We start from the raw sequence: 25,349 nt of genomic DNA, 5'->3' as shown, positions 1-25,349 counted from the left end.
CATAAGTAATTATAATAAGTGGATTTTGCTCGATTATGGAACGGTTTTTCTACTATTCAAATCATTCCACTTGCGTGTAGTCCTTCTGAAATGTGGAGTCCGAATGTTCCACCGAGTGTTCTGCCACAAATGGGTGGGAAATTTGTTTGTATGGAATAGAACAAATCTGGTGTAAAAATTTCTCAAAGTTGAATTTAGCAGAACAATTCTTAATTTCCAGTGTATATAATCTCCACAAACAATCTACTTCCTCCAGAAAGTAAGCAATGCTCAAATTTCAATTTGTTGCTACCTTATAATTTTGAATTCAAATCTAGCAAAAGGGGGTGAAAATTCAATTTTTTATTTTTATTTTTATTATTCCTAAACTAGTTCTAAATGAATTGTCAATGTGCGTTTTGAGGAAAAAAAATTGATTTTTATGTATAAAAACTAATCCGAGGATATGATAAAAACAATTTGAAAAATAAAAAAGGTCAAATTAAAAAGAAAAAGACATATTAGAGGTCCGCTATTTTGGAGCCCTCACTCACACTCACACATTACAATTTACCATAAGAAAACGAGGAGAAGGGAAATAATCCAAAAAAAAAAAAACAAAGAGAGAGAGAGAGAGAGAGAAAGTGAAAGAAACGGCGCCGTTACTCGACATATCACAACAGCAGGAATAAAACCGACGCCGTTAAAAAGGGAAGGCAGGTTTTCGTTTCGCAGTTCGCTGGACAGAGAGTTGCGAAGCGAGACAGAGTAGTCTCTCTGCGCCTCGCCTGCTCTGTTAGTTCTACCACTCCCTGTATACTGTGCCCGTATACATAAACGTATATCTCCAGGTACTTATACATGACATACAAAATATCTTACAATCTCGATTAGTACTTCTTTAGTCTAATTATGTTCATCATTCAGCAATCGTAAATAAGTTCCATATATATATATATTTAATCTAGTGGCTCCGTTTCTAAAATCAAGCTAAATAGGCATGTATGAGGGTTTATTAATTCAATTTTGGAATATTTCTTTTCTTTTTTAGCAATCAAATGGAAGCGATAAGCCCGTCGATTGTGGATTCCGGTAATCTCCCGATAAGAAATTCCGATGCCGAAGCAGAGGGTTTCAAGCATAGCGTGGATGAAATTCTTCAAAAAGTTGATAAAGTAAATGAAATTTTATATAATTTAATTTTTTCTAGCCTGTATTAGTTGCTTCGGAATGAGCTTGATTTATTTATATATATTTGAATGAATGTGTAGTTGGAGCAAAGAGTGAACGAGGTCGAGCAGTTTTACTTGAAGAATACAAGTAAAAAGCAGCAGAGTGGTTCTTCGAAAGGTGGAAGCTCCACTGTGAAAGATAAAGATAAAGAGAGGCATATTCCTAGTATTAGGAAACAGCAGCAAGATGCATCGAAACGAGAGGCAGCTGCTGCTAAGAGAATGCAAGAGCTTATGCGCCAATTCGGTACAATATTGCGTCAAGTAATGTATCAATCAATGCTGTTGTTATTGCTGCCCATTTTATTATTGATATCATTTATGTTTCTTCTGTCTGAGTGGTTACAACATAATTTCGTTTTTATCTGGAGAAAGAGTTGATTATCTTTTCTGTTATAAGATTTTAAGGTGGATTGAGAAATTGCTGTCTGAGTTTTTTCATATGTTATGGAAATTGGTTCCTGTTACCCCTACTACATCGCACTTTATGGTTACCAATTAGTTGCTGTGTGTGCTTGGAGAGTTGGTCCTAATTTTTTGTCTTCGTTAGCCATGCTTATTTTGTGAACTCATGCTACTAATGATTTGTTTTTATCTGATTTGTTCTGCCAAATCAAATCTATATTTGGATCTTGTTCTTGGATGCTAGAAGGTTAAAGAAAACAAGTGTCGCAAGGTAATTTTCAGTATCTAAAGTAATTTCTTTTTGTTGCGTTCAGATTACACAGCACAAATGGGCGTGGCCTTTTATGCAACCTGTGGATGTCAAAGGTCTTGGTTTGCATGACTATTATGAGGTGAAGTCTTATCATCCTTCTCAATATCCTATTCCATCCACATCCACTATATCAGAAATCACTTGAAGCACAGTTACTGATTTCCTTTTCCTGTGACTGCATAAGAGCCATCAAGTATAATTGCGAGCACATTACAACAGATGCTGCCCCCGTATACACATGTATACATGTCATGAGAACCATATGGAGTTGTTTTTAAAGGAAAGTGAATCATGCTTTTCACGTTCAATTTGTGTGATCACGCGCGTGCAAGTGTGACTTGTTGCATAGTTGGAGACATGGCCCTGGATTTTAGTTGGTTCTATCATTTATTGTCTTGTTGCTAACTGCTCTACCATTTTAGAGACGGGTGCTTTCTGAATCTGACTTCAAAGAATTTGGCGCATATGGCATTCAATAGGTTATCGACAAGCCCATGGATTTCAGTACAATTAAAAATCAAATGGAGGCCAAGGATGGCACAGGATACAAGAGTGTAAGGGAGATATGTGCTGATGTGAGGTTAGTGTTTAAGAATGCAATGAAATATAATGATGAAAGAAGTGATGTTCATGTTATGGCCAAAACATTGCTGGGAAAATTTGAGGAGAAATGGCTACAGTTTCTGCCTAAAGTCACCGAAGAGGTATGTGCTAGTGAGCTATCTTAGTCCATGACCTTTTGCTAAAGTAAAAGGCAATTTTGTTGTCTTTTATTTCAACATTATTTTATTGAACACCAATCACTGTACCCACAGGAGAAAAGAAGAGAGGAGGAGGAAGCGGAGGCTCAATTGGATATGCAGCTTGCTCAGGAGGCTGCTCATGCTAAAATGGCTCGTGATTTGGGTAATGAGGTATAAAAAGGTTCACAAACTTTATTAAAAATATATAGAGTTCTGACAAAAGCTCTTTGTTTCCTCTTCATGTGGTTGATGAATTAAGCTTTTTGAATGATCTATAAAAATATTCTAAAACACGTTGAAATTGGTCCTGTTGGTGTAATCAAGTTCGACCATGTATTTCATCTTGTTTTATGATTATGTTGGAAAATGCATGTTTTAAGAATCTGCGGTGACCCTTTCAGCTTTATGAGGTTGATATGCATCTGGAAGAGCTTCGAGAAATGGTCGTTCAAAAGTGCAGGTCAGTCATCCAACTTTGTGTGTGAGTGAATAATTTATAAAAAAAAAAGCTAGTAGGGCTCAACATTTCACTGTGCAGCAAGTCACACATGTCACTGTGGATTGTGGATTCGAACAAAATCATTCATTTTGCTATTAGGATCAAGTGAAATGATCGTTTTGCCTGTTTCAAACAAAATCATTCAACTAGCTATTAGAGGCAAAATAGTTTTTTCTATAGGATCCATCTGTCATTATCATATTGCTTGAGGATGAAACAGTCTTTTCACATTTTTGCTATGCATTAAAATGACTTAAACACTCTTAAAGAAAAGAAAAAAAAAAGAACTGGGGGTTCAATGGCATTTAGGTCTTTTATTATTTGATTGCACAATGAAATGACTACACTGTCATTTAAAGCAAAAGAAATAAAACTGATATTCAAGGAAATTTTAGTATTTTGTCATAATTTTGTTGTTATAATCAATTTCAATGAGGGTTAATTCAGTTTTTTCACAAATATAAATATAAATAAAAAATAAGTAGTTGGCTCTTGAGTTTTTTTTTCCTCTCACTTTTCTCTCACCTCGCCTTGAATTTTGCACCAACCCTTGCAAAAAACAATTGTAAACAATTGTCTTGTCAATTTGTATTTGTATCATTTTTTATCCTTAATCTTTTGATTGTTATTTGTTTTGCTTTTAATGCTTTTTGAAGTTTATTTTGTTTTCAATTTCGCCTCTCGGCATTTTATTTTATTTAATTTTTTCATCCAATTTGATCTTTATTCTTTTGATTTCTATTTTTTTTAATTATTTTCTTGATTTATTTTTTTCTCCAATTAGTCCCTCATTATTTTTTCACTTAGTTTTTATATCAAGTTTGGTCCCCACTATTTTGATTGCTATTTGTTTTATTTTTTAATTTGGACAATTCAGAATTTTGATTCATGATTTTTTTCATGTTTGCCTTCTATAGGGTAATTCTGGTCTCATGACCAGGTCACGAGTTTTAAGAATTAGCTCGATTTAACTTTTGCTTTTTTAGGTCTCTTTTTTAAATTGATTTTTTTTTTCAATTTCATTCTTTAACATTCAGTTATTGTGCCTTTAGCTTTATGATTTTTTTTATTTTTATTTTTGTAAGGTTATCTCAATCTTATATCCCAAGACGCGGGTTAGTCAACTTAACTCGGGTTGACTCGGGTTTTTTTTCGATGTTTTTTTTTTCAATTTTGTCTTTCATCATTTTGTTTGCTTGAGAGTTGACCTCCATTGTTTTATTCAATTTCTTCCATGCGAGGTCATCCTGGTCTCACGATCGAGCCGTGGATTTGGCATGTTGACTCGAGTCAGTTTTTTTATCATTTTTTAAAATTTATTTTTTCTTAATTAATCCTTCAATGTTTGCGTTGTTGGTAATTGAGCTTTGGATTTCTTTTATTTTTTTCTTTATCGGGTTATTCCATTTTCATTTAATTTTTGCTTTTTTATCAAATAAGATCGTTAAGATCTTTTAAGAATATTTAGAGGGTCTTTTTTCATATTATCGACAAATATTCATTTTTTTCGGATAGTAATTGGTTTTTTTTTTTATTGTCATTATTTTTTTTAATCATATTCTTAAATTAACTAGGATTATTAAATCCATTCGAATCAATGGCATGGGTTCTAGATTTTTCTTGCTTCTTTACAAATTCTATCATCACTTGGGCATCCTTTTATTTTGTTTGGAAAAATTTGACGCGGCCCGTATATTAGTTATTAAACTTATGAGTTACCTCTGCATGAAGATTTAAATTTTCAATTTTCAATTCTCTTTGACAACCAAAGTTAATTTTGAAAATGCCATTCCAGAAAGATGTCTACCGAAGAGAAAAGAAAGCTTGGGGCAGCTCTTACAAGGCTATCTCCTGAAGACCTGACCAAAGCATTGGAGATTGTTGCTCAGAATAATCCAGGCTTTCAAGCAACTGCTGAAGAGGTGGACCTTGACATCGATGCACAGGTCATAATTTATATCATAATTATTGCTTATATGATAGATTCTTGAATGAACCGCTTGGTAAAGGAACAAATTGTGCAGAGCGAAACCACCTTATGGAGGCTAAAGTTTTTTGTGAAGGACGCGCTGGAAGTCCAGGGAAAAAGTGCAGCCAGCGCAGGTGGCCGAAACAACACCACCACCCCTAGCAATAATAACAATAACAACAACAAACGTAAAAGAGAGATTTGCGATGCTATTGCCAAAACTGCCAAGAAAAGGAGTAAAAAGCCCTCCTCTTGATCTTATTGTACCGTAGATAAGTGCTGTTATGGATTCTGGTAAGCTTTCATCTTGATTGCCTTTTCTCATGGAACATTTTAGTGGGAAGTGATTCTTGCCATCAGAAAACGAGCCTGACAAGTATTGGGGGGAGAAAGCACGTATCTTGACTTGTCTCTTGGTGAGTGATATTTATCTTCTGTGAGAAGCTGGTTGCGACCAAAGCCATTCTAATGTGCAGCCGTTTCCAATTTTCCCAAAAAAAGAAAAAGCCAGATTCAAGTGTTGTTTCATTTCTTGCAATGTAAATCTCATCACTTGTACCGCTACGATTTTGTAAGATGTATGAGTGATTCTCTTGCTTGGTGTAGAACAGAAAGATGGAACTTGAGTTTTCTAAACTTGTCATCTGGGAGCAACTGGAAGTTTTCTGGCGGCAATGTTTATTTTTTTTTGGGTTCTGCTAGACCCCTTTTTTCTTTGCCACACCAGTTCTTGCTTCTCCTTTCAACTTCTCGTTCTTCCCCAGTCATGAACGAAAGTATGTTTTGTAGCCAGAGTACCTCTACGCAGAGAGTGGTGAGGAAGCGTAGGGGAGTGCAAGAGCATGTGAGGGAAATCAGACTGTGGTGCCGGGGAGGAGGTGGCTGTCAATCAATCCAACGGTGATGGGCGAGGGAAATTGCTGGAGCTGGTGGTGAACAAGCTTGCCCTCTCCATTTTTTCAACCTTTTTAGGCCATTGGTTTCTCATAGCTTGATGCCGCCTCCTAATAGTCGTCTCAGTATACCGGAAACTGTCTTCTAATATCCCCAGCTCCTTGGCTCCATATTTGCTCCAAGTTTATGCAACTATTTCCCGGAAATCAAAGCACAAGTGTATTCATGATGATAAGTTGCAGTATCATCCCATGGCACACTGCAGTAGTGCACCAGAAGGTTATATTCATCAGAATGCCAAAGGAGGAAGTGCTCGCTCCGTTCTCATTTATAGCACTGCACAATGCGACGAAACATTTTATGGTAGAGAACAGCGAGGTGTTCATGGGTAGGGTTGGGTCGGGCGGTTGGTATTCATAATTATATTCAGTTTAATTTTTAACGTTTTATAAATTATAAATTTAATTTATTTAAAAAATTTAGACCCAAGTGAGTTTGGTATATCAGGTTAAACTAATTTTTTTAATAAATGTTACAAATATCAGCAGTTAAGCATATAAGTTTCCTTATTCTGGACAAATATAAACATATGGTTAGAAACAGCAATTTATATTAAGATAAAAACAATAATATATAAAAAAGATGAAGAGAGAGTGAAAAAAATATTTATATTAAGTTGAGTGGTTTTAAAAAATCTCAACTTGCATTCAACTATAATATTTATTTAATTAATTTTTTAATCAATTATTATTCATAATATTCATGTTTAGCAACATTCAGAAAATACAAATATTAGATTGTTTTGAACTCGACTAGAAAACATATGACAGGATGCAAATAATACAAAAGAAGATTAGCCCGTATGGTATTTTGCAAGTTCACTTCGGTCGATTTTCGGAGGCCCAACATTAATCTATTACAATATTAGACCTTATTATCATCGATCTGGAATGCCAGCCCAATCCTACGAGATGGTCAGCCACATCTTTAACACCCTGTCGATTTTTCAGACCATATCACCGAGAAATCTAGGCCCGTAAAAACTGGGCTTCCCTTAAATTGTTATTCGGTAGCCTTAAAACAAGGATGCAAAGGAAAACATGGCATGCAATTAACAAAGAAAGAAAATTCCACTCAATAACTAGCGATAAAAATAGACTGAACATAAAAACAATGGATGAACCACACAAAACTTTCAGTAACTAAAGATAAAAAAACCAACAGATCACAAAACTTCATATGGGGGGTTTCTCATTATCAAAATACTAGACTTAATTGAAAATACAAGCTGGCTGTTATGAAACTAGAAATATATCATCACCATCTTAATTTGGGCGACACGACAAAAATGAGGAAACTGCCTCAAGACTTGTATACGCCACCGCCGATCAAGAACCCAATTATGTAAAAAGCCTTGTGATGATGGTGAAGACACAAAACTAAAAATCTCAGGATACACAGAAATGCATCCTTTGAATAGACAACAGGACACCACGGCAACATTTTTAAAATAGATTTCAGTAGAATCAACCTGCACGGTTCACTTGCCACCCTTCTTGGCAGCAGATTTTGTCACCTTGGCACTAGAAGCATCTTTTTTCTCCACGCTCTTGATCACTCCCACAGCAACAGTCTGGCGCATATCCCTCACGGCAAAGCGACCAAGTGGGGGATACTCTGAGAAAGTCTCCACCACCATGGGCTTCGTGGGAATCATCTTAATCATACCTGCATCACCGTTCTTCAGGAATTTGGGTTCCTTCTCCAACTCCTTCCCGGATCGCCTGTCAATCTTGGTGAGGATCTCAGCAAATTTGACAGCAATGTGACAGGTGTGGCAGTCAAGAACAGGGGCATAACCATTTCCAATCTGCCCAGGATGGTTCATGATGATCACCTGGGAGGTGAAGTTCGCAGCCTCCTTGGCGGGATCATCCTTCGAGTTTGAGGCAACAAAACCACGCTTCAGATCCTTCACGGCAACATTCTTAACGTTGAATCCAACATTGTCACCGGGAAGAGCCTCTTGGAGTGCTTCGTGGTGCATCTCAACCGACTTAACTTCAGTAGTCAGTCCAGTTGGCCCGAAAGTGACAACCGTACCAGGCTTGATGACACCAGTTTCCACACGACCCACTGGGACAGTTCCGATACCACCAATCTTGTACACGTCCTGAAGTGGGAGACGGAGGGGCTTGTCTGAGGGCCTCTTGGGCTCCTGGATCTGGTCGAGGGCTTCGAGGAGAGTTGGTCCCTTGTACCAGTCCAGGTTGGTGGACCTCTCAATCATGTTATCACCCTCAAATCCAGAGATAGGCACGAAGGGAATCTTGTCAGGGTTGTAACCGACTTTCTTCAAATAGGATGACACTTCCTTGATAATTTCATCATACCTAGCCTTGGAGTATTTAGGAGTGGTGGCATCCATCTGTGATATCATAACAAATTTACTTTAGTTTCAACTACCTCGAGCTTCTAAATTCCAGAATTTCACAACCAAAATTCTAAAACAAGGTAGGATAAGGAAAATGAAATGACTGGTGTAACTTGAAATGTGCACAAGCATACCTTGTTACAGCAGCAGATCATTTGCTTTACACCAAGGGTGAAGGCAAGAAGAGCATGCTCACGGGTCTGACCATCCTTGGAGATACCAGCTTCAAAACCACCAGTGGTAGAGTCAATGATGAGGACTGCACAGTCAGCCTGGGAGGTTCCGGTAATCATGTTCTTTATAAAGTCACGATGTCCAGGAGCATCGATGACAGTGCAGTAGTACCTGGTGGTCTCGAACTTCCACAGAGCAATATCAATGGTAATACCACGTTCACGCTCAGCCTTGAGCTTGTCGAGCACCCAAGCATACTTGAATGACCTCTTGTTCATCTCAGCAGCTTCCTTCTCGAACCTCTCGATGACACGCTTGTCAATACCTCCAAGCTTGTAGATCAAGTGTCCAGTGGTGGTTGACTTGCCAGAGTCGACATGGCCAATGACCACAATGTTAATGTGACTCTTCTCTTTACCCATAATGAAATCTCAGCGCTTAACTGAAACTCAGAAAGCAAAATCATAGCGTGAGACCAAAATCACACACGGAAAGCAAAATTATATTTGACATTAATGTCACTTCAAGAGGACATATCAAAAGAAAAATCTAAGAGCACAAGCTTACCAATTGGACAACAAGTCAAACCCAAAAGGAAGATTACAGCATAAAATTTAAAAAATATCAACAGCACAAATTGAAAACGCTAGTTAATTATATTTGATAAATTAGGCAGCCAAAAAGGATAATTTTGGATAAGAATAAATTAAGTAGCTTCTGATGACCTTCACATCGGTTGATCTAAGTGACAGTTAATAGCAATATTTATATTGAAAAATCAAATCAACATCTTCAGTAATAAATTATTATCACAAAATATCAAATCAACATCCTCAGAAATAAAAGATTGATTTAAAAGTTCTTTTAATACAAAAAATCAACAAAGAAAATCATACAACAGGTAAAAAGCTGAGAAAAATAACGGCTGAGCATTTCACAATCCTACAAATTCACATCTAATTAGATCTACCCAACAAACAGTGACAAGATGCTAAAACCACATAAATGAATTGTAATATAATAGATCTTCGTATATAAATCTTCAAGGAAAATAAAAGGCACTAGCAATCAAGATAAAACAGATTGATAGCCGATTATACAGATCAAAATGCTAAACAAAGCAATCAAGAACTAAATATCAACACAAATCAACTGAACATCAGTAGTGATAAGGTGTCAGAGAGAATCGAATCAGACAAAAGGCATGACTGAAACAAGAGAAAGGAGAGGGGGGTGGCGAACCTTAGGTGAGATGCAAAAACCCTAGCGGCAAGAGGATAGAAAAAGGAGAAGCAGGGGTGAGAGCGAGGGACGAGTGAAAGGGTTTGTAGTTATTTATAGCGCGCTGGAGGCATTTTTCTTTCCTTAAATGTCCTTCACTTGTTTCTCACGCAATTGACTATCAACGGCCTCTTTTCAGGTCTTTTCACTGGAAAATAATCGTTTTCTATAAAAAAACATTTAGGAGTAATTAGTAATTACCCTGTATTCACCTTGAAAAGAAAGATAAATAGATAGTGAACAAGAGTATTGTTTTGCGTTGCATGTAGGTTAAAATAATTTTTTAAAATATAAATTAGATCATCGATCTATGATATAGATATATTGAAATATTTAGATATTATTAATGTATTTTTTAGTAGATAAAATTTTAATTATATAAGGATTGATATGATACAACCTGATCAATGTAATGGATTAAAAAATAACCTGAATGATTATTAAAAGCATAATTTAACTAAAAAAATATCAATACAATATTTTTTTTAATATTAAGAAGGAAACATGTTAAACCGACCTATATCAACTCATATTAATCTATCAAATTCAAAACTTAAATATACTCTTAAAAAGTAAATTGAAACAAATTATAAAATTTAATTTTCAATCAATTTAATATTAAATGATGAAGCTGAAAAGAAAAAATTCAATTAAAAAAAACAACTCGAGTTAACAAAGGTTAATGTTTCAAACCTATAACCCTGGTTATATGATTGGAATAATCTTATGAAAAACAAATCAAAATAAATTATGCAACTCAATTTTCAATGTTGTGGGGTGAAATTAAAAAATAAAATAAAATAAAAAAGATAAAAAAAACTCGAGCCAACTTGCCATGCTCGTAGTTCATGTAGTGAGATCATGATAATCTTATAAAAAAAAATTACAAAGCTTAATTTTAAATTAATTAAATATTGAATAATAAAATTTTTTTAAAAAAACCAAAAAAGAAACTTAGTTATCACATTAAATCTATATTCCATATCAAGAAACTAAAATAAACAAACTTGATGTTAAAAGATAATACCATAAAAAAAACTCTAAACCTTAAAATTTATGTTAACACAAGAACACTCTAAAATTTCTTGTCAGTTAATCTAGCACGTGACGAAGATAAATATAAAATTACTCAAAATATTCACATTTACTTCATGTATTCCTAGGATCACTCGGTTCATATATTACAATCAACAAACCATTCGGGTTACGAGAAACTAGTAAAAGTTCGATGACTATCTTGTTGCATAGAAATGGTTTATTTATAACTATGATTAATAAATCATTTATTGGGACGAAAGGGATCTTATTGTAAAAAATTTATAAGGTCTCCACAAGTATATTTCAGCGTGTTTTTCTTTTATAGATTTACCTGAATTGGAAATCAGAACTGTCATGTCCTCATACTTTGCAATCAAGAACTTTAGGTCATCTTTCATCTGCAAATGGCCATGTCACGTCCCGATAGAATAAGGCCCACAAGAGCGCTTTCCATTAAATGCATTTAATCTGGACGCGAGTTAACTATTCGAACTTCAACGAAATTTATCTTTAACATGCAAAAACCAATCCGGGTTATTATATGGAACAAGGAGCTGTTTGGATTTGCATTTTAAATAGTGTTTTTTTATACATATAATTTTAGATTATTTGATATATTGATATTAAAAATATTTTAAAAAAATATAAAAATACTATTTTAATATATTTTTAAATAAAAAATATTTTAGATTTTTTAGATAACCTAGTTTGATTAAAAGTTAAGCTAGGTCTGAGATATCAAGATGTATTTAAGTTTGCATTTAAATTCATGTAAAATAGGCTTATTAAATTTTTAAGAACGGTGTTTATGAGTTTGATAAAGATTGTTTTTTAAAATATTTTTTTTAAAAAAATATATTAAAAAAATATATATATATTTTTATATTTTTTTTTAATATCATTACATTCCAAAATCATGAAAAAAATATATTCAAATCATGACAAAAATTAAGTTTAACCTCTATTACAAACGTCTTAACCAGTCCTAAGACACAAACAACCAATTGTAATAATCTTGCAAAAATATCCATAAAAACTATATTGTTTGTTTATTTACTTTTTACAGAGTATAAATTTAAACTCGAAATCTCGTAGAGTGTATACTAATATCGATTAGCTGCACCAAATAATTAAACAAAAGTTTGATTAGCCTAAGCTCAAAGCCTGTAGGGATTTTTCAAGAAAAATAGTGAAAGAAAAAAAAAGCTCAATAGGCTCAAAGATAACGAAATAGACGGGCATTCAAAATATAGAAGAAAAAAAATGAACCATTCATTTTCTATATGGCCGGAGCTCACTAAATTCCGAAACAAACATCCAAGTAAAAAACACAATATCACGCCCAACAATAATTTTTTTTTCCGGGAGGCCCAATGGTCGCCCAGAATTGATTACACAAGTACACAACTAAGCAGAAGAGAAGGATATCTACAACTTGCCAGGCCTTGATGATAGATCAAGACTTCTTCTCTAGCTTGCGGAGCTTTTTGACTGTCGATATACCGAGCCTATAAACTATATTTACATCAATATTTGTCCAGCAAGTAAGATTAGCAGACGCATTTTAAAAAAAATCAGAGAAAGCCTTGTAAAATGAACAAAGAAAAGTGGAAATCATAGAAAATATAGAACATTCAGCCATGGTGTTCAACAAGAGCTGCTAGCTACTAAAACACCAGTCCAACAAAATGTCAACATTGAAGACACAATGAAGACCCAGAAAATGACTCCAAACGTAATAGATGCCACCGTCGATCAAGAACCCAATTCTGTGAACAGCCCCGGGATGATGGTGAAGACATGCTAAAAATCTCATGACACAGAAAGAAAAAACCAAAAGATAGATGGCTATGTTGAACCCAGTCTTTATTTTTATCATAGCTTTCGGTTCACTTTCCACCCTTCTTGGCAGCAGATTTTGTCACCTTAGCGCTAGAAGCATCCTTTTTCTCCACGCTCTTGATCACTCCCACAGCAACAGTCTGGCGAATATCCCTCACAGCAAAACGACCAAGTGGGGGATACTCTGAGAAAATCTCCACCACCAGGGGCTTCGTGGGAATCATCTTAATCATACAAGCATCACCTTTCTTCATATGAGTTGACCGGGTCAACCAAACATAAATTCAAATATGCAAAATATTTTAATATAAACACTAACATATAACAATAGAATTTGTAGCTGAAGAAACTTAGGATATAAAAATAGATCATGCAACATAAGAAGAGATATAGGTACCCTGAAGCATGCCCACGGATAGCAGTCGGTCTATATTATCAACACGTTTCTGTATTGATTTTAGAACAAAATTTAATGATGAAACTCTCTTTCGAACACCTGAAATTTTTGCTGCATGCTACATGATAAACAATAAGGGTGCATCTTCCAACAATAGATCAATCTCTGAAAACATATTTTTTTTTTATCAATGATCCAGACTCAAATGCTCAATAACATGGAATAATCAAACACCTTAAGAATCAATGCAGAAAAAAGAATAAAGACGAATTCAAATTGCATCTACTATGGGAAGCTTTGTCCATCTTTATTTGAACTGCTTGATACTCCATTCTTTCAATATAATTATAGATGTTGTGTTGAAGTATTAGAATTTCCAAGACTTACTTACTGCTTAGTTGTTTACTTGTTCTGTTAATAATGTCCTAGTTTGTAGGGCAATCAGTTGTCATTTGATTTAGTCTTATATTCACGTACACGTTCTTAGGAGTGGAATACGTGGAGTTTGTTTTTCTGTTAATTTCCTTTTCTTTGTAACAGGCTTGTATAAAGCCATTGCTAATGCAATCAATAAACTATGCTTTTCAGCCACCAAAACTTGTAACTTTGTTCTGAGATCTAACATCTGGTATCAGAGCCCCATCATAGAGGCCTGATTGAGTTATTTTAAGAAACTGCAGTTTCTTGAGAAGGAACCAAGAGTAAGAGCTTAGGAACAGCGAGAAGAATCAACTCATGGCAACAGAGAACAACAGCAGCTTTGTTCAGCCAGCAATACCACGATTCGATGGTCATTATGACCATTGGGCCATGCTCATGGAAAACTTTCTTAGATCAAAGGAATACTGGGAATTGATAGAGAATGGGATTCCTGCAACAGTGGACGGGATAGAATCAACAGAGGCGCAACGAAAGAGCAACGACGACCAGAAACTGAAAGATTTGAAGGTCAAGAACTATCTATTCCAAGCTATAAATAGGACTATTATTGAGACCATACTCAATAAGGAAACTGCGAAGGCTATCTGGGATTCAATGCGACTAAAGTATCAAGGCTCTACCAAGGTTAAACTTGCTCAGCTACAGGCTTTGAGGAGAGAGTTCGAAATTCTTGGCATGAAGGAAGGTGAAAAAGTTGATGAGTATTTTGCCAGGACATTGACCATTGCAAATAAGATGAAGACGCATGGAGAAAGGATGGAGCAGACTATAATCATTGAAAAAATCTTAAGGTCAATGACTCTCAAGTTCAATTATGTCGTCTGTTCCATAGAAGAGTCCAATGATCTCTCTATCATGACCATAGATGAGCTTCAAAGTAGCTTGTTAGTTCATGAACAGAGGATGCAAGGCTAAAAGAAAGAAGAGCATGCTTTAAACATCATCAATTCAGAAAGAAGCGGAGGAAGATATGAACACAGAGTTGAAGGAAGAAGAAGAGCTCGTGGAGATTTCAGAGGAAGAGGCCGAGGTAGGGGTAGGCAATCCTTCAACAAAGCCTTGGTTCGGTGCTATAATTGCCAGAAACTAGGACATTTTCAATATGAATGTCCTAGTGGGGAGAAAGGTGCAAATTACACAGAATTAGACGAAGAAGAAGAGATGCTTCTGATGGCATATGTGGAGGAAAATCAATCAACAAGGGAGAATGTATGGTTTCTCGACTCCGGCTGCAGCAACCACATGTGTGGAACCAAGAATTGGTTTTTTGATCTTGATGAAACGTTCAGACAATCGGTAAAGCTTGGAGATAATTCAAGAATGATGGCTATGGGAAAAGGACATGTCAAGCTTCATATAAATGGATTAACTCAGGTGATAACCGAAGTCTATTTTATACCTGAGTTAAGAAATAATCTCTTAAGCATTGGTCAGCTTCAAGAAAAGAATTTATCTATTCTCATCCAGCATGGCACGTGTAATATTTATCATCCTAGAAGAGGTTTAATTATACAAACACAGATGTCAGCCAACAGAATGTTTGTTGTACTTGCTTCTATAATCTCTCCAACTTCAACCTGTCTTCAAATCACATCTGAAGATAACACACAATTGTGGCACTACTGGTATGGACACTTAAATTTCAAGGGATTGAGAACTTTGCACTATAAGGAGATGGTCAGAGGTTTGCCAATGCTCAAGGCTTCATCAAAAGTGTGTGATGACTGTATGATTGGGAAGCAACATCGAGAAGCAATACCAAAGAAAAGCTTGTGGAGGGCATCTAAGCAGCTTCAACTGGTCCATGCAAATATTTGTGGACCTATCTTCCCGAAATCAAACAGTGACAAAAGGTATGTAATCACCTTCATTGATGATTACAGTAGAAGGACTTGGGCATATTTTCTATCTGAAAAATCTGAAGCATTAGCTATGTTTAAGAAATATAAAGTCTTTGTGGAGAAGGAGATTGGAGATGAGATTTGCTGTTTAAGAACTGATAGAGGTGGAGAGTTCACCTCACTTGAATTCAACAATTTCTGCAGCATGCATGGAGTTAACAGACAACTTACCATAGCTTACACCCCGCAACAAAATGGAGTTGCTGAAAGAAAGAATCGTACCATATGAACATGGTACGTAGCATGCTATCAGGAAAAGAAGTACCAAAAGAGTTTTGGCCAGAAGCTGTTAATTGGTCTGTTTATGTGGTGAATCGAAGTCCCACTCTAGCTGTCAAAGATGTTACTCCTGAAGAGGCTTGGAGTGGAATAAATCCTTGTGTTGATCATTTTCATGTATTTGGATGCGTGGCTCATGTTCATGTGCCTGACAGTCAAAGAAAGAAGCTGGATAATAAGAGTGTCAAATGTGTTCTTTTGGGTGTGAGTGAGGAATCGAAAGCATACAGGCTTTATGATCTAATTTCAAAGAAAATAGTGATCAACAGAGACATAGTGTGAGTTGAGGATGAGAAGTGAAAATGGGGTCGAAGTGCAGAGGAGGTGAAACATGATGTGTTAGAATGTGAAGGTGATAATGAAGATGCTGCTGTTAACAAGGATGAAGAATGTTTGGAAGATGAGCAGACTGATCAAAATGAAGAAACAGATAACTCATCACCAACTGAGTTATCTGAGGAAACACCATTGAGTCTAAATCAAGGAAGGAGTCGAAGGCAGCCAGCATGGTTGAAAGATTATGTAACCAGTAAGGGTTTATCTAATGAAGATGAGAGGCATAATTTGGTAATGTTTACTTCAGCTGAAAATCCAGTCACATTTGAGGAAGCATACAAGAGCATGAAATGGAGAGAGGCAATGGATATAGAGATAGGAGCTATTAACAAAAATAAGACATGGGAATTAACTGAATTACCGGTTGGAGCTAAAAGAATTGGAGTGAAATGGGTGTTTAAGATAAAGTTTAATGAAAGAGGAGATGTGGACAAGCATAAAGCCCGACTTGTAGCAAAGGGATACTCTCAAAGACAAGGGATTGATTACAATGAAGTATTTGCACCGGTGGCTAGGTGGGATACAATTAGAACAATTTTAGCTCTTGTAGCTCACAAAGGTTGGTGTGTTTTCCAGCTGGACGTCAAAAGCGCATTTTTGCATGGAGAATTAACTGAGGCAGTGTTCATTGATCAACCTCAAGGTTATGAAAAGCCAGGAGAAGAGCACAAGGTTTATAGGCTAAAGAAGGCATTATACGGGCTTAAGCAGGCTCCTCACGCCTGGTACAGCAAAATTGAGGCATACTTTGCCAAAGAAGGATTCGAAAAATGTTTATGTGAACACACATTATTTATAAAGTCTTGTGATAAAGGGAAGCTGTTGATTGTGAGTCTCTATGTAGATGATCTTATTTTTACAGGAAATGATGAGGAGATGTTCAAGAATTTCGAGGAGTCAATGAAGAAAGAGTTCGATATGTCTGATCTTGGTAGAATGAAGTATTTTTTGGGTGTCGAGGTGGTACAAAATTCAGATGGGATTTTCATATGTCAACGTAAGTATGCCAAAGAGGTGCTTGAAAGGTTTGGCATGGAAAGGAGTAATCCTGTGAAAAATCCAATTGTTCCAGGATGTAAGCTGTCAAAGCATGAAGACAGTACAGTGAATGTGGATGCTACAGAGTACAAGAAATTGGTTGGAAGCTTGTTGTATTTGACAGCCACAAGACCTGATCTCATGTATGTTGTTGGGCTGATCAGTAGATACATGGAGAAACCAACCGAAATGCACCTGCAAGCTAGCAAGAGAATACTAAGATACTTAAAGGGTACTAAGGAGTTTGGAATTGGTTACAGAAAAAGTGGTGATGGAAGCTTAATAGCTTTTGCAGATAGTGACTATGTAGGAGACATTGATGATTGAAAAAGTACATCTGGGTATGTGTTTATACTAGGAACATGGGCTGTTTCATGGTCTTCAAGAAAGCAGCCAGTGGTGACTTTATCTATAACGGAGGCAGAGTTTATAGCAGCAGCTTCGTGTGCATGTCAAGGGGTCTGGTTAAGAAGAATTCTTGAAAACCTTGGTCACGTTCAAGGTATGTGCACTACTATCTATTGTGACAATAGCTCTGCCATTAAACTTTCAAGGAATCCAGTGTTGCATGGGCGAAGTAAACATATCGACGTGAAGTTTCATTTCTTACGTGAACTTACAAGAGATGGGGTAGTAGAATTAGTGTACTGCAATACACAAGAGCAGGTATCTGATATCATGACTAAACCTCTCAAACTAGAGGTCTTTCTGAAGCTGCGAGATAAGCTTGGCATGTGTCTAATGCCTTGAGTAAACTGAATGCACTGGTGCAGTTCAGCTTATGGGAGGATGTTGAAGTATTAGAATTTCCAAGACTTACTTACTGCTTAGTTGTTTACTTGTTCTGTTAATAATGTCCTAGTTTGTAGGGCAATCAGTTGTCATTTGATTTAGTCTTATATTCACGTACACGTTCTTAGGAGTGGAATACGTGGAGTTTGTTTTTCTGTTAATTTCCTTTTCTTTGTAAGAGGCTTGTATAAAGCCATTGCTAATGCAATCAATAAACTATGTTTTTCAGCCACCAAAACTTGTAACTTTGTTTTGAGATCTAACATGTTGTAGGTGTATATTTGTTTATTAAATATTACATACTCTAAAAGATAACTAGGTATGTGGGCATGAAAAAACTCATGTTAAATCCATCAAATTATCATTAATAAAAAAAATGAGAAACTCTAATAACTATCCCACTTGTTGCTAGCATCAAATCACAGTGGTGTATTCAGTAGCATGAAAAAACAGTTGATGTGTAGCAAAATCTCTGCTAATCATGTTATAGAGACAGATTAAACTGACCATTTATGATACTTGGTCCATTTCTAAATGATCAAAAGCATTTCTCCAAAAGAAAAGAAATCTCTTCGGAAACAAAAACCCATCAAAAGGTTCTAAATGATCAAAAGCATTTCTCCAAACCAAAAGAAAAGAAATATCTTTGGAAACAAAAACCCATCAAAAGGATCTCATTTTAGCAACCTAAGAAGGCCTAAAAATAAAATTTTATAGTAAAACCAGGTGACTTGCAAACATTACAAGTAGAAAAAAGCCAAGGTGAAGAAATTACTTATCTTATCTCAAGCACCATTTCTAAAAGCATAGAATTACAAGACCGTAATGAGATTAAAGAGTTAAAGTTCTAGGTGGTGTTTCAGTATTAAGAGTTTGGGATTAAGAATTTTGCTTCCTATGTGGTCTCAGGTTTGAGCCTTATAATTGCTCATATGATGGTCACTGAAGGCTTACATGGTCATTAACTTTAGGACCCGTGGGATTAGTCGATGTTCAAGCAAGTTAGCCCGGACATTCACATTAAACTAAAAATTTTTTTTTAAAAAAGTTAGATAGATAAAAAGATTTATTTTCTCAATTTGAACTTTGAGATCAAAATCCAGAGGAGTCCATTCCTTTAATTTATGTAAGAACATGTCTTGAAAATTGTCATTAAAAAAAAATGATTTTAATTGATACACGAGGCGTTCGAGGATGTTCTGATGCGCGGTAAAAGATTTAAAATTAAAAAAGATTGGAAGTAGTTTTTATATACCTTTGTGACATTGATCAAGTCTCCAAAATGACTGAAAGATTTGCCAACTATGAACTCGTGTAATTTCCATGTCGTTTTGGCAGAAACGGTCAAGCAAAAAAAACAGAAAAAATCCCATTTTATGCGTCGCGAAGTGGAAAGCCAATCACACAGGTGAGTGCCTTGAAAAGGTGATACAAATCCCACCACCTGCTCTGTTTAATCCCATTTTACTTGGATATCTATGGATATGGATGTGGATGCTATGCAGTGGTATTATGACAAAAGATATTTTTTATTTAAAAATAAAAATATATTAAAATAATATTTTTTTATTTTTAAAAATTTATTTTTGATATTAATATATTAAAACAATGAATACATAAATTTTTTTTAATTTAAAGCTAAAATTAAAAAAAAATATTTTTTTCAAATATTTTTAAAATATATAATCAAACATGCTATAAAAGTTTTTTTGAAACATCATTTCAACCATGTTTTTTAAAAATTTAATTTTTTATTTAAAATTATATATTTTTAGATTTTTTTGGATTTTTTTATATGCTATAAAATTTTTTAAATTAAAAAAATTATTATTTTAATATATTTTTAAATAAAAAAACTACAATTGCCATCACATTTTCAATTAAATATAATAATATAAAGCATACATAAAATCCAACACAACACGCTGTCGTCAATAAATTAAGGAAATGTAGAAAAAAATCAAACCCAATAATGCATCTAGAAAACCCGTTATCTCATGGACACCGCAATTAGCAAAGATAGAGAAGCGATATCAAGATGAGGCAAAGTAGAAGAAGTCCAACTCCAGCCAGGATGTTCCCATCTGTCGATGAGAGTGATCGAACGGTCCATATTTTTTTTTAACTCATGGGCCCCTTGGGTAAAGGGATCATTCCACACCTTAGGTTAGGACGATATTCCTTGACTCTGGCACCTTTTATATTTTTATTTATAGTTTTAAGATTCAGTTTAATTCAAGATTGCGATTTTGAGTTTTGATTGGGTTACCGGGTCAGTCGGGTTAGTTTATTTTAATTAAAATAATATTGTTTTAATAAAAAAATAGAAATTAACAAATTTGCAACTAGGTCTTGCTAGGTCAATCAAGTCATCGGGTTACACTGAGTTTTTTTTTTCCTGTTTTTTCTTCAACCTAGCCCGGCTCCAGTCCCAGGCTGGCCGGATCCCAGGTCGACCCGCCGGGCTGAGCCAGGCTTTAAAACTATATTTTTATTTTTTTATGTTTTAAAAAATTTTAATTTTTTAATTTTTTATTTTAAATTAATATTTTATATATTTTTTTATATTATTTTAATGTGCTAATATCAAAAATAATATTTTTTTAAAAAAAAATATTATTTTAATACGTTTCTATAAAAAAATTCAAAAAATTATTTTGAAATAAAAAAAACCATAAAATATAATGTTTTTTCCTTTTTATTGGTGTCCTAATTTGACTCCACTGAATGAAATTTGATGTGATATCGAAAAATCGTAAAGAATCACCGAGAGAATTTATTAAAAGATAATTTCAGTTCAAATTAAACCATTTTTAGGACAGGTGAAGTTGCTTAGTTACTCTATAACTAGTAGTTCACAAAAAGGTAAAAGTAAGGATAAAAAGGGTACTGATGTGTTTACCGGGTCTGTTTACCTGAATTCATACGATACATGCCAAATTGCTTTCTGATTCAAACTTATAAGCCAAACCCTAAACGAGTCTCGTCGTCAAAATCTAACAAAGAATCCGACAAAACGCGGTAAGGAGTGGAAGATACTGATATGAACGTACGTTAATAAAATAAGGAAATCTAGAAGGATTCAGGCCCATAATGCATACATTTCTTTCTGTATTCCCAGTCTTCCAGAAGTAGCCAACTGTATCAACAAGAACCAAAATTCTTTCCTTTCTGTCTATTTTTCCCCTTCTGATATATATCTAGAACTTGACATTTTCAATAAGCGCTCCATACAATACTGATTGCTCACTTGATTCATATCTTTTCTCTTATCTATTAATTTTCTGATACAATGATTAGTACCAAGGAATTTGACCCTCGTGAAACAGTACACAAGAAAATATATACTGGCTTGCATGGTTTTGGAGATGTAAAATAAACTCTCGTCTGCTAATCCTCCGTTAAGAAACTGCGATAGTACTTACAGGGATAACGTCTCCAAACAAGATCGATGCTCCTCTTTTGATCATCAAGATTTCTTCGGGTTTTTTCTGTGAAGAATGGGCCAATGCTGCATCTACAGCTCAGTCCTTGGGCAGCAGCATCTTTTGTGGAATGGTCATAACTTGCAAAGGAGAAACAGTGGTAGCAGCTGAAACAGAACAGAATCTAGAGAATTTAGACAAACTAGAAATTAAGTACGAAGAAGAGTTCCATCTTCCCATCAAACGTATCATACTCTTCCAATAAATCAACAGAGAGAGCTTGTGTCACCAAAGATAAAGAAGCAAGAAAAGAGTGATCCTCTTGAGAGTACTAAAAAAAGGCATATGCAAGAAGGACAATAGGTGTTGATAGTATGGTTCTTCAATGAGCAAGAAATCAAACTTGTCACCCCCCTTGTGAAGTCAGGACGTCATAAATCAACAGAGAGAGCTTGTGCAGGAAGCTTTTGTCCTGGAATATTTCTGGGTCTTTATTAGTTTTATAATCTTTATACTCTTGATTCTTTTTTTTTTTGCATTACAAGGAAAAAGCATATGAAACCAACCAATATGCAACTAGCAGAAAGAACTTTGAAGCTCCTTGTTACAATGATATATTCTTCTTATTATTTCTGTTCTGAATATGAGCAAGTTCTTATAGCATATACACGGCTGCTAAGTATGGAAAGTAATAACTATTTACATAGAATTTGGCTAGGATCATGGTGATACATATTTTGTGGAGCTAATGGATTCTATCCTCGTGATTTCAGCAATTAATCTCAATGACAGTTCATGCCAACACTCCCTCTCAAGTTGGTGCATAGATGTCTTCAATGCCCAACTTGTCTAGCGAGTTATGGAACACGTTGCTTGAAACAGCTTTTGTGAGAATGTCTGCTAGTTGGTTTTCTGATTTTACAAATGGGAATTGAACTATTTTGGCCTCGAGCTTTTCTTTGATAAAATGTCGATCTATTTCAACATGTTTTGTCCTGTCATGTTAAACTGGATTTTGTGCGATTTGTATAGCTGCTTTATTGTCACAAAACAGCCTCATAGGTGGCCTAGATGAGTAGCCAATTTCTTCCACTAACTCCCTTAGCCAAAGAAGCTCGCAAAGTCCTTTGGCCATGCCACGAAACTCAGCCTCTGCACTAGATAATGCCACAACTTTCTGTTTCTTACTTCTCCAAGTGACTAAGTTTCCTCCAACAAAGGTGAAATACCCAGAAGTAGACTTTCTATCAACAATGTTTCCGGCCCAATCTGCATCTGTATACCCATCAATGTTTAGGTGGTTATACTTCCTGAACATAAGCCCTTTTCCTGGAGATGCCTTCAAATATCGTAAGATCCGGAATACAGCCTCCATGTGCCCTTCACTTGGGCTATGCATAAATTGACTCACCAAGCTCACAGCATAGGCAATGTCTGGTCGAGTATGAGATAGATAAATCAACTTCCCAACTAGCCGCTGATACCTTTCTCTGTTAGTGGGTATTTGATTTGGATGCTCACCTAGTTTGTGGTTTTGGACTGTTGGTGTGTCTGTTGGTTTACAATCGAGCATACCTGTCTCAGCTAGTAGGTCAAGTACATACTTTCTTTGTGAGAGAAATATCCCTTTACTTGATCGAGCCACTTTAATCCCCAAAAAATATTTTAGTCCTCCAAGGTTTTTCATTTCGAACTCAGTCGCCAAATGTTCTTGCAAGCTCGAGATCTCCTCCTCATCATTTCCTGTAATTATCATATCATCAACATAAATTAAAAGGGCAGTTACCATTTTCCCCCGATGTTTTAGGAATAAAGTGTGATCTGAATTACTTTGTTTGAAGCCATACTTCTTCATGGCCAAACTAAACCGTCCAAACCATGCCCTTGGAGATTGTTTCAGACCATATAGTGCCTTCTGTAGCTTGCACACTACTCCAGCATGTGAGGTAGCAAAGCCTGGTGGGACATCCATATACACTTCTTCTTCAAGGTTCCTATGAAGAAATGCATTTTTTACGTCGAACTGGTGGAGTGGCCAATCTAAATTTGCAGAGATTGACAGCAATACCCTGACCGTATTTAATTTTGCCACTGGTGAAAACGTCTCTTGATAGTCGATGCCATATGATTGTGTATATCCTTTTGTGACAAGCCTTGCCTTGTATCGATCTATTGTTCCATCTGCCTTATATTTAATAGAGAATATCCATTTACATCCTACTGCTTTCTTCCCTTCTGGTAGCGGCATGAGCTCCCATGTTTCATTCTTTTGTAAAGCTGCCATCTCTTCGGTTATTGCTTGATTCCATTTTGGATTTCCCAAGGCTTCTTGCACTGTGTTTGGGATGTGTTCAGAAGACAGTTTGTGCACAAAGGTCTTGAGTGGTTGTGACAGTCTTTGGGTACTGACATGATTAGCAATTGGATATTTAGTTTTCTCCTCTCTATGGTCTGGTGAGTATCGACTTGGTGGCTTGCCGCGGTTATACCTGGGGGGTAATTTGTAGCCAACAAAACTATCTTCAATATTATTAAGAGAGAGATTTGGGAACTGTACCTCAGGATTATTCTTAGGAGAATGATTGGTTGATACTGAACCGAGAGGGGGCTGTTCTTGTTCTTGTTCATTCTCTGTCTCGTTGTTCTATCCAACTCTGCCATCTTCTATGTCAGTGGGCTGTCCTTGTTCTTGTTCATTCTCTGTCTCGTTATTCTGCCCAACTCTTGTATTTGTGCCACCTTCTGTGTTAGTGAGCTGTTCTTGTTCTTGTTCATTCTCTGTGCCATTATTCTGCCCAACTCTTGTATTTGTGTCTCTAAACCATGGCCAGTTCTCCCAATTATAACCATGGTCTATGTTCTGCTCTTCACTAATCATCTCCCCCTGAAGAGAAGAATGGGAACCTGGCTCTTGAAAGAAGCATTCAGTTTCTAGAAATGTAACATCCATTGTGACGTAAAGACGTCTTATTGCAGGATCATAGCATCGGTAGCCCTTCTTATGTTGTGCATAGCCCAGGAAGATGCAGCGGACTGCACATGGATCAAGTTTGGTTCTTTGATTTTTATGAAGATGGACATAAGCTACACATCCAAATATTTTTGGTGGAAGCATAAGTATAGACGGGAGAGACACATGATGGGCGAGAGCTTGTAATGGAGTGTTGAAGTTTAACACCCTAGACGACATTCGGTTCAGCAAATAGACAGCGGCTGTGACTGCATCTGTCCAATACCGTGGAGGTGCATTTGCTGCTGTTAAGAGGGCTCAAGTTGTTTCTAGAATATATATGTTCTTCCTCTCTGCAACACCATTTTGTTGTGGTGTTTGGGAGCATGTTGTCTCATGGTATAGCCCACATGCTTGGAAGTACTCCTGCAACTCTTTATTGTCATACTCCCCACCATTGTCAAAACGGAGGATCTGAAGTTTGGCAGAGAATTGAGTCTTGATCATAGTATGGAAAGAGCGAAAAATCCTTGCTACCTCATTCTTACTTTTCATCAAATATAGCCATGTCATGCGTGTGCAGTCATCCACAAAAATCACAAACCATCTGATGCCTGAAGAAACTGAAATGGGGGCTGGTCCCCATACGTCCGAGTGAATTAACATAAATGGTGTCTCACACCTTTTTGAATTTATTGGATAGGAAACTCGATGACTTTTAGCTAAAATGCAGGTTTTACATTTTAACATTGTATTGTCTGAGTTGGAAAACAAACTAGGAAATAAATGTCTTAAGTAAGAGAATGACGGGTGTCCCAAGCGGTGATGCCACAACCAGATATCACGTTTTTTGTTACCAAGATGATGAGCATTGTTTGCCTGACCAATTCTGAAGTCATCAATGTAGTATAGCCCCCCTCGTTTGGTACCACGACCAATAATCTCCTTGGTTAGAATATCCTGAAACAAGCAAATTTTTGGATAGAT

The 25,349-nt window shown here is 35.9% G+C and overlaps 2 protein-coding genes across 2 annotated transcripts; one reads left to right on the top strand and one right to left on the bottom strand.

The window, feature by feature from the left end:
• The first annotated feature begins 601 nt into the window (after positions 1 to 601).
• On the top strand, positions 602 to 5,861 carry LOC133704114 (transcription factor GTE6-like). Its single transcript, XM_062128868.1, has 9 exons — positions 602 to 830; positions 1,031 to 1,154; positions 1,251 to 1,475; positions 1,931 to 2,008; positions 2,409 to 2,633; positions 2,745 to 2,843; positions 3,074 to 3,132; positions 4,967 to 5,117; positions 5,196 to 5,861. Exons 2-9 carry the CDS (start codon positions 1,038 to 1,040, stop codon positions 5,394 to 5,396), a joined length of 1,155 nt encoding a protein of 384 aa, XP_061984852.1. The 5' UTR covers positions 602 to 830; positions 1,031 to 1,037; the 3' UTR covers positions 5,397 to 5,861.
• Positions 5,862 to 7,259: 1,398 nt separating this feature from the next.
• On the bottom strand, positions 7,260 to 10,028 carry LOC133705026 (elongation factor 1-alpha-like). The gene is made up of 3 exons (XM_062130120.1): positions 9,885 to 10,028; positions 8,603 to 9,084; positions 7,260 to 8,462 (listed from the first exon to the last, which is right to left on the bottom strand). The coding sequence occupies exons 2-3, from the start codon at positions 9,062 to 9,064 to the stop codon at positions 7,575 to 7,577; spliced, it is 1,350 nt and encodes a 449-aa protein (XP_061986104.1). The 5' UTR covers positions 9,065 to 9,084; positions 9,885 to 10,028; the 3' UTR covers positions 7,260 to 7,574.
• Between the last annotated feature and the right edge of the window lie 15,321 nt (positions 10,029 to 25,349).

The sequence above is a fragment of the Populus nigra genome, chromosome 10, assembly GCF_951802175.1.
Source record: "Populus nigra chromosome 10, ddPopNigr1.1, whole genome shotgun sequence".
In the NCBI taxonomy this organism is placed as follows: domain Eukaryota; kingdom Viridiplantae; phylum Streptophyta; class Magnoliopsida; order Malpighiales; family Salicaceae; genus Populus; species Populus nigra.
The sequence above is the reverse complement of the archived record's forward strand: the minus strand, read 5'-3'. Positions and strand labels throughout refer to the sequence as shown.